This window comes from Nannospalax galili, unplaced genomic scaffold (assembly GCF_000622305.1).
Source record: "Nannospalax galili isolate Female #2095 unplaced genomic scaffold, S.galili_v1.0 scaffold77, whole genome shotgun sequence".
In the NCBI taxonomy this organism is placed as follows: Eukaryota; Metazoa; Chordata; class Mammalia; order Rodentia; family Spalacidae; genus Nannospalax; species Nannospalax galili.
The window spans coordinates 1,658,069-1,667,577 of record NW_008341457.1 but is presented as its reverse complement, the minus strand read 5'-3'; the positions used below and the strand labels follow the sequence as shown (position 1 = coordinate 1,667,577).

Below are 9,509 nucleotides of genomic sequence, written 5' to 3'. Positions count from 1 at the left end.
AGTCCCAACTGGCCTGGAACTCACTGTGTAGATCAGGCTGGCCTTGCACTCACAGAGCTCCACCTGTCTCTGCCTCCTGAGTGCTGGGATTAAAAGCATGGACCACCATGCTTGACCAATGTTTTAAAAAAATATTTTATTATTTTTATTTTATGTGTATGAGTGTATTGCCTGCATGTATGTGAGCACTCTCGTGTCATACAATGTCGTGGCTTCTGACCCAACGGGCAGTGGTGGCTCTGCTCTGTTCCCTTGAGCCAGGGCAGTGGCTTTATGCCTGAGTGAACCTGGGGAAGGGGACCAACTCCAAGTGCCCCCCCCCACCAGGGGCAGGGCCTGGGGACAGGTCGATATTGCGAAACCCCTTCCTGGCAACTCTGGCTGCGCGGCGGCCCGCCTGCAAGAGCAGTCAGTGCTCTTAACCACTGAGCTATCTCTCCAGCCCTGCCTGACCAATTTTTAAATTTATTTTTATTTTAAGTATGTGTTTTCCTGCATGTAAGTGCACCATGTCCTGCAGTGCCCTCAGAGGCCAGAAGAGGGTGTCGGAACCCTTGGAACTGGAGTTACAAATAGGTTATTAGCTCCCAAGTGGATGCTGTTATTTGAACCAGGGTCCTCTATAAGAGCAGTCAGTGCTGAGCCATCTCTCCAGCCCCTGGCTTAAAAAGAATAGTAGGGGAGAGGTGTGCTGGCAGACAATACACTCATACACATAAAATAGATAAATAAGGGCTGGAGAGATGGCTCGGCGGTTAAGAACACTGGCTGTTCTTACAGGAAACCGGGTTTGAATCCCAGCACCCACATGGCAAGCTAACAACTGTCAGTAACTCCAGGTCCAGGGGATCTGACAGCCTCTTCTGTCCTCCAACGGCACTGCACGACACGGGTCACTTACCTACATGCAGGCAATACACGAATACACATAAAATAAAAATAATAATAAATAAAGTTTTTAAAAAAATATACTGAGCCTCTTCCAGAGTCCCCAGGGTCTTTGAACAATGGCTGGAAAGGAAGCCAGCCTGGTTCAGAATTTGAGTTTCTCCACAAATGGCTTCATGAACTTAAGTGGCATAAGTCTGGGGCTTGGATCCTTTGGCAATTGTTTCATTTTATTTTATTTATTTGTTAGCTGCCATGTGGGTGCTGGGATTCGAACCCAGGTCTTCTGAAAGAACAACCAGTGTTCTTAACTGCTGAGCCATCTCTCCAGCCCCCATTTCCTTATTTGAAATGCACATGAAGTTTCTGTGTACCTGTTTTGTTGTTTCCTAATAAATGCATTTGGAGACCTGGCATGGTGGCTTATGCCTGACAGCATAACACTCAGGTAGGGTAGGGTAGATGGAGGCAGGAGGATTGCTTCCAGTTTGAGGCCAGCCTGGGCTACACAGTGAGTTCTAGGCCAGGTTGGGCTACAGAGTGAGACTGTCAAAACAAAATAATCTCACAACAACAAAATGCATTTTGAGGCTATGAATTTGCCTTTGAGAATGACTTTGGCTGTGTTCCTCAGTCACCTTCCACCTTGGTTTTTCAGACAGGGTCTCTTTCTGAACCTGGAGCTCACCCATTAGGCCAACCTCTCTGGACATGGAGCCCTGGGGACCCTCCTGTCTCCACCTCCCCAGCGCTGGAGTCACCACACCCAGCTTTTGCTGAGTGCTCTGTGGGATTTGAACTTGGGTCCTTGTGCTTACACAGCAAGCATTTTACCCACTGAGCTGTCTCTTCAGCCCCTAACACTAAAAATTTTATCTTAGTAGAACAGACAAGCTTGGAGACACTGCCCACTGCCAAGGTGACTGTTTCTCTGGCCACCCCAGGAAAAACAGAGTAGACCCAGAGCCAAGGAGGGCCGGTGGATGTAAACAGAGTTTTATTCAAGGGGCTGGGGCTGGGAAGGGTCCTGGACTCAGCTGGCCGCGTGGCATGCACAGTCAGCTGGTGATCAAAGAGGGGAGGTCACGGGGGGGACAGGCGGCATGGGACCCTCTGACCACCCCAGGGCCATATTTACAGGGGAGTCTGCCCACCTATACCCCCCTGAGATCCCCACAAGCCCTTAGAAGCTGTTGCAGGCTCCTCTGACTCCCAGACTGGTCCCCCAGATCCCCTCTGCAAGAAGCAGGATTCGAACTCCAAACCGGCACTTCCGATGCCCCCCAACTGGGCTTCTTTCCAGAAGCCCCAACATTGGCTCTGCCGACATCAGGGTCCCTGGGGGCGCCACCACCCACACACTGAGTCACACACGCACACGCACGCCCACAGCGGCCCTGACGCACACACACACCTCCGTCCCAGGCCCTTGCACACAAACACGCCATGCACACGTTACACACACCCACACACGCAGGGGCCCAGGATGAGGAGGGGGCTTCCTTTACTCCAGAGGATATAGTGGGGTATGGAGGCTCTTGTCTGCAGCTCTGCCTCCCCTCACCCCACATCCTCACACCCCCTCACCCTGGCCGCCACCCCAAGAATGGGGCTGTGCAATTTCTTAGAAAAAAATTCACAAAATAAACCCCAAAAAAATCTATGCGCAGAAGTTGGAGGCGGAGGTCTCCCCGGACCACCCCCAGACCATCTGGCTTCAGTGTCCTGTGTCCTCCCGGAATCCAGGGGCTCTTGTGCTTCCCTCTGGAGAGGGCATCCCCACATGGGTGGCTGGGGGACCAATGCACCCCACTTGGTGCAGGCCAGGCCAGGCGATGTCCTGCCACCCCAGTCCTGGATATTGTGGTTGGCACCGCCAAAGTATTGGGGGCCCCCAGGTCTAGGGCACTGCGGGTGCAGTCCGCTCCCCAGCCCCATAGGGGAGGAGGTGAGCCAAGTCCGTGCTGGGCCTGGGGTGTCGGCCACGGTGACGGTCTCCCATGTGGCCCTCGCCGCTGTTGAACGTGTGCGTGCGACGCAGGGCGGCTGCAGGTGGCCCGTGGGGACCCGGCCTCCGTAGACTGCCCGTTGGGGGGGGACTCCAAGGCCTGGACACACTGTCACCCACTGACGATGGGTCCAAAGGGCCGGTGGGTGCTGACACCACCCTACGCCGGTCCGGGCTGGCATGGGGTGTGGGTGGCAGGTCAGCGGGGTGTGGTGCCCGACCTGACCTGGGGGCACAGAGACGACTGTCGGGCACAGGCTCGGCTGGCACCCCAGGCTGCTCGGTGGCCCTGGTCGGGGCCAGCAACAGCAGGGATGAGGAAGCCGAGGCCGAAAGCAGGGGGTGACTGTGCTCCCAGCCTCGGGGACCCAGGGCATGGGCATGGGGGTGCGGGGTCGGCATCCGTTTCTGAGGCAGTGGCGTCTGCTCCGGGGTGGGCAACAGCCCCGAGTCCAAATCGTGAGGGCCACCTTGAAGCAATGTGGCCTTCGTCCAGCCATTCTGCATGAGGGGGGCCAGCAGGGCCTCTGGGGGACCCCCAGGGCCACCACCAGCTCCTCCACGACCCCCAGGCCCAGCCCCTCTGCGTTCGCCCAGACGGCTCACACTCAGGACCGCCTCACCACCACCGTGGGCCAGGATGGACTCCTTGTCCCTGCGACGGGCCAGTTCCCGCCGCTCACGGAGACCCATGAACCAGCCCACGCTGAAACCAGACACCACTGCGCCCACAACAAAGGCTGCCACCGAAGATGTCACCAGCAGGTTCACAGACACCAACCCTGCACGTTCATCAGACAAGCTGGCCCTCAGGAGGCCTGGGGGAATAGAGAGGGACAGGGACCAGGATGAAAGTCAGCTTGTCTGTGGCATGTGTAACCAGCCCCTCACTGGGGACTCTAGGCTGTCACTCTACCCTGAACCACGCCCCCAGCCCCTCACTGGGGATTCTAGGCTGTCACTCTACCCTGAGCCACGCCCCCAGCCCCTCAATGGGGAGTCCTAGGCTGTCACTCTACCCTGAGCCACGCCCCCAGCCCCTCAATGGGGAGTCTAGGCCTGTCACTCTACCCTGAGCCACGCCCCCAGCCCCTCACTGGGGATTCTAGGCTGTCACTCTACCCTGAGCCACGCCCCCAGCCCCTCACTGGGGATTCTGGGCTGTCCCTGTACTCCATTACTCACCTGTACAGTCTCCTAAGCCTGCGGTGGTCGCCCCAGATACGTCCTGCTCAAATGTGGCACTGAGATGTGGGGAGAAGGAGACAGAGTGGAGTTAGCAGAGACCTGGTCATGCTGCATGGCACAGGCAGGTAGGGTCATAGATTATGGGGTGTCAAATGCATCCCCCATGTGTCCCCCTTCCCTGTTACCTGGTCCCTGGGTTGAGGAAGATGCAGGAGCCATCAGGCGCCCACCCGCAGTATGGATCTTGGCTGCCAATACAGTTCCTAGAACACAATGTGTAAGAGGCTCTCAGGGAACCTGGGCCAGGGGGCTTCCTGCTCACAGAAGCTGGGACACATTCTGAGTCTTGCAGGCAAGGGCAGCCTGCTCCCCATGGTTCACATAAGGAAACAGAGGCTCAGGGACTTAAGCAGGATCCAAGTATCTGAGCCCACATGGTCTGTTGCACCCTCTGCTTCAATCACATGGGCCTCTTTGCTGCTTTTCTACCATACCAGGCTCCCTCCCACCCCAGGACCTTTGCACAGCTCTGTCCTTGACCCCAGGACCTCTGCACAGCTGTGTCCTCTGCCCACTTTATCCCTCAATCAATCAAGGGCCTGTATTGACCCCTGACCCCTGCTCTCCTCCTGACCTTGGCTCCCTCCCACCACCAGCCCTGATGGGACACTCACTTCATGCAGCCCGAGTACTCCTGGCAGCGGGCTACGGGCACTCGGACTATGCAGTGGGGGAAGGTGGCCAGCAAGCCTCCCGAGGCTGCATCCAGCTCCAGGCTCAGCAGTCGCTGCCCTGTCTCGCTGCCACTACCAGGTCGTCCGCACCTGGGGCAGGAAGGGTGGCGTATGAGGCTGGGGTGCTCACCCCATCTCAGCATGCTGCTCCCCAGCCCGTGTTTTCCCCACATGCACCTGTCTGGCCGGTAGGTCTCAAACTCCTCTAGGAAGACGCTGGGCCCTGTGGTCCCTGAGACACTGGCGTTGGGCCTCACAAGGAACTTGAGGACAGTGCCCACCTCGGAGCCAAGGAAGACCACGGTCTGATTGCCCCAGGGCCCAGCACCCACATCCACAGCCACTCGTGTCAGTTGGTGCCTGAAAAACAGGATGGGTGGAGTTGGGGGTTGGGCTGGCCATGCAGGTCCAGCCATCATATACCCCAAAACATGTGCAGTATAGAGTCATTACATAAGTACACAGTGTGTATTTGTAAAATGTTACACCAAGAAGCCATGTTATGTCCTGGAACCTTTGCATGGCCATGTTCTCCACCCCAGGACCTTTGCTCAACTCTGTCCTCTGCCCAGTTTACCTCTCAGTACATGAATGTCATAGACTTGCCATTCCCTGCTGTTCCCTGTCCTCCCACCCACCAGTGGACACACATTCCAGAATGTGACCCCCAGAATGTGCTCACCAACTTTGAAGGTGCAATGCTGGTCCACACAGGAGCCCCCTGGTCCCAGCCTTAGCTCCCACCATCACTCCTAACCTCCCCCAGCCAGCCAGCACTCACCGCATCAGAGTCCTCACGATCCAGGGTGTGTGGTCCAAGGAGGGCACTGCCTCATCCATCAGCGGGTGAGTCTTGACGAAGTTCAGGATTTCATCTGGTAGAGCGCTGGATGCATTGTACCGCATACCAGGTGCTGCACAGCACCCGGGCCTGAGGGAGGAGAAGGAAAGTCAGGAAGGACATGTGGGACCCCACAAAGAGGCCACGACTCACTGTTTCCCTACACTGTGTCCCTGTCCTGCACTCAGCAGGGTACCTGCCCTGTGGGGATGGAGCTGTGCTCTGACCTGGGCTGAGGCACCTGGTCTTCTGGCACTGGCGTCCAGATGGACTCGGGTGACTTCTGCTCCCGGAAGCGGCCTTCAAACACAGCGGCCACCTGGTTCATATCAAAGGCGCAGACAGCGGAGCCCGGGATGCTGAGAACCAGAAAGAATACTGTTGAGCCTCGGTGGGGGTGGGGAGAATTCTGCCATCAATGAGTCCCCTGTATCCAAGTTTCCTGGTAGTTCTGTCACCTGCCCACTACAAGTAACTATCATTCCAGAGCACTCCCAGGCTGGACCACTGTTCAGCTTCTCTGAGGCCATCTGCCCCAGGGCCTTTCCATGTGCCCAGTTCCCATCACAGATGGCCTGTAGGTCCAGCCTCCCAGAAACCATGCTGGCTGATCCTCATTTGCACATGGCTCCCTAGTGCTCTCACACTGAACTCCAGGCTCCTCCCCAGACTGTGATCCTACATCCCTGTGTTTCTGCTGGCTCCCTCCACACCGGCCACCTCCCTCTGACCAGCACCTCACTGCAGCCTCAGGACTGTTGCATGTGCTGTCCCTCCAACTTGGAACACTGCTCCCTTCTTCCATGTGCTTACACGAGCCTCACCCGAGCCCCTTCTCTAGGAAGCCCTCCCGCTCAGTGCCACACTCAGAATGTGTACTGACTGAATGCTTGATCCCGTGTGGCCCCACTGCTGCCGGCTGACCTGTTGCTGGGCGTGGAGAAGACGGCTAGCACGATGGGCCGGCCCCCCAGGCTCATCACACCCGTTGCGGCCTGCAGGACGTTGAAGTAGAAGTGTGAGTCCCCGGGCACCGAGCAGTTGAGCCGAGCCTTCAGGAAGGATGTCCACTGCTTCTCCAGCACACGGGGGGACCCGCCCACATCGTTCTTGCACACACGCCCCACTCGAGACACCACCACCTGGCAATGGGGAGGACAGAGCAGGTCTCAGACCCCAGGTGCCAGGAGGACAAGCCAATCACAGCAGCATGGAGTACTGACAGCAGAGGGCATCCCAGGACCTCGGGGAACAGGCCAATAGGCCGGGGCAAGGAAAGTCTGTGTGGAGACCCCAGGACTGATGGGCAGGTGGGTGGAAGGATGGGTGGCTGGGTGGGTGCATGGGCAGATGGGTGGATGGGTGGATGGCTTGGTGGGCGGGTGGACAGAAGCTGGCTGGGCACAGTAGTCAGGCATCCCTCGCCACCTAAGACTCCTGCTGACAACCCCACCAGGCCTGTGCCCTCTGCAGCTGCTACTGACGTTTTCCTGCCTCAGTTACATTTCCCTGTCTGGTGGGGATCTGAGGTGGAGGGCAGGTCTGTCCTTCCCTGGGTGGATATGCCCATATTCTCAGATTCTCACCCTCTGTCCCCCTCCCCTGACCTGAGCCTCTCAGCTCCAGGTCCCTGCGCAGGCAAGCTGAGTCTTACCTTCTCCAAGTAGTTAAACTCCATTGCGATCTCCCGGAAGAAGAAGTAGACGTGGCTTCCCCATTCCACTGCGTGGACAAAGTAGGGCTCTGTAGGACAGAAGAGGTTAGATTCCAGCCCTGGCCATCATACAGGGACCTCTAGCACTCAGAATACAACCTGGCTATATCATGGATTGTGACTTTTATTGTGAAGGGGAGACTTAGGTTCATTAGTCAGTCAAAACAAATTGAATGTCCTTTTTTTTGTTTGTTTTTGGTGAAGGGTCATAAGCCTAAAATCACTCTTTCCACCCTCCTCTTGCCATCTGTGCTATTTTTTGACACCTTCCTCCCTCACATGGTGGAGAGCCGAGTTCCTGGGATTCCTCTCCTGCATTTCCACTTCAGGCTCCTAACCACCCACTTCCAGCATGTTCTACTTTCCGTCATATCTTCTCTCTGGCTGATCTTTAAAAAGACAAAGATGGGGTTCCAGCCGGGCGTGGTAGCACAGGCCTTTAATTCCAGCACTCGGGAGGCGGAGGCAGGCAGATCTTTGTGAGTTCAAGGCCAGTCTGGTCTACATAGTGAGTTCCAGGACAGCTGGGGCTACAGGGAGACCCTGTCTCAAAAAGACTAAAACAACAACAACAACAACAAAAAAAAACAAGATGGGGTTCTTCTCCTTAGCTCCTCTACGACTCTTATTTTGTTGGGGGGATAGTGGATAAATGCCACCTGTACAAAAGGTCTTGGCTTCCTGCTCTCAGGGTTTTTACCTTTGAACCACTTGGAGTCATGTTTTACTGTGCGCAGGGTGGGCCGGTCCCCGAGGCTGCGGTAGATGACAGTGTCGATGGCTAGGAAGTCGGTCACGGTGGCTGTGAACAGCATCCCATCTGCATATGGGGAAGGAAAGTAGGAAGGAGCCGGGTGGGGGGGGATTACGTTGAAAAGGTTCAGAGGGGGCTGCAGCAAAAATGGGGACCTCAGCCTAAAGGAGTCAATCTCCAGATTTAGCCTTGATCTCAGGCTAGGTTCTGATGCAGGATGCTACCAAACACATACCAGCCTTGATCCCACCTGAACTCCTCCCTCCAGGCTGAGCCTAGCACTTATCCAAAGCTTCACCCTGACCACGCTCCTGCCCTGTGCAGAAATTCTGCCCATTTCATAGCTGGACAAATTGGCTGCTTCTGGGTGACCTTGATTTTAAGAATGGAAAATGCCTTGCCCTGGGCTGGACAGATGAGGGGGACGATCAACAGATGCTCACCTGAGAAGAGGGCGACGTTGGCATGTTTAGGGTCATAGGGGCAGCGGGCCATGCCACTAATGTTGTCCCCAAGGGGCTGCAGTGTGTCCATCTGCAGAGAAGACAGAGCCTGAGGGACAGATCTGGTCCTGTTTTGTGGCCCCTGCCTCCCCTCAGCCCCTGACTCCAGGCAAAACCTGGCTTCACTCTGGGTTCCGGTCAAGTAATGGATGGATGGGTGGGTGGATGGATGGATGGGTGGGTGGGTGGATTAATGGGTGAAAGGATGGACAGATGGGTGGACAGCTGGGTGTGTGGATGGATGGACGGATGGATCAATGGATGGACAGATGGATGGATGGAAGGGTGGGTGGGTGGATGGACGGATGGGTGGGTGGGTGGATGGATGGATGGATGGATGGATGGATGGGTGGGTGGGTGGATGGATGGGTGGATGGACGGATGCTTGGATGGATGGGTGGATGGGTGGATGGACAGATGGGTTGGTGGGTGGATGGATGGATGGATGGGTGAATGGGTGGATAGGTGGATGGACGGATGGGTGGGTGGGTGGATGAATGGATGGATGGATGGATGGATGGGTGAATGGGTGGATAGGTGGATGGACGGATGGATGGGTGGGTGGATGGATGGATGGATGGATGGATGGATGGATGGATGGATGGATGGATGGATGGATGGATGGATGGATGGATGGATGGATGGATGGATGGATGGATGGGTGAATGGGTGGATAGGTGGATGGACGGATGGGTAGATGGGTGGATGGATGATGGGTGGGTGGATGGATGGATGGATGGATGGATGGGTGGGTGGATGGATGGATGGATGGATGGATGGGTGAATGGGTGGATAGGTGGATGGACGGATGGATGGACGGATGGATGGGTGGGTGGATGGATGGATGGGTGAATGGATGGATGGGTGGGTGGATGGGTG

The 9,509-nt window shown here is 56.4% G+C and overlaps 1 protein-coding gene across 2 annotated transcripts in view; it reads right to left on the bottom strand.

Moving 5' to 3' along the window:
* Window positions 1-1,863: 1,863 nt before the first annotated feature.
* Window positions 1,864-9,509, bottom strand: part of Sema6b (semaphorin 6B) — a 19,926-nt gene continuing 12,280 nt past the window's right edge. For both annotated transcript variants that reach the window (XM_008836976.2, XM_008836977.3), the window contains exons 7-17: window positions 8,571-8,661; window positions 8,074-8,193; window positions 7,314-7,402; window positions 6,584-6,801; window positions 5,887-6,018; window positions 5,600-5,749; window positions 4,996-5,178; window positions 4,759-4,908; window positions 4,270-4,347; window positions 4,082-4,140; window positions 1,864-3,714 (exon numbers count right to left, since the gene is read on the bottom strand). In XM_008836976.2, coding sequence (XP_008835198.1) covers window positions 2,789-3,714; window positions 4,082-4,140; window positions 4,270-4,347; window positions 4,759-4,908; window positions 4,996-5,178; window positions 5,600-5,749; window positions 5,887-6,018; window positions 6,584-6,801; window positions 7,314-7,402; window positions 8,074-8,193; window positions 8,571-8,661 — 2,196 coding nt within the window. In that variant the 3' untranslated portion in view covers window positions 1,864-2,788. The remainder of the gene's footprint in view (window positions 3,715-4,081; window positions 4,141-4,269; window positions 4,348-4,758; window positions 4,909-4,995; window positions 5,179-5,599; window positions 5,750-5,886; window positions 6,019-6,583; window positions 6,802-7,313; window positions 7,403-8,073; window positions 8,194-8,570; window positions 8,662-9,509) is intronic.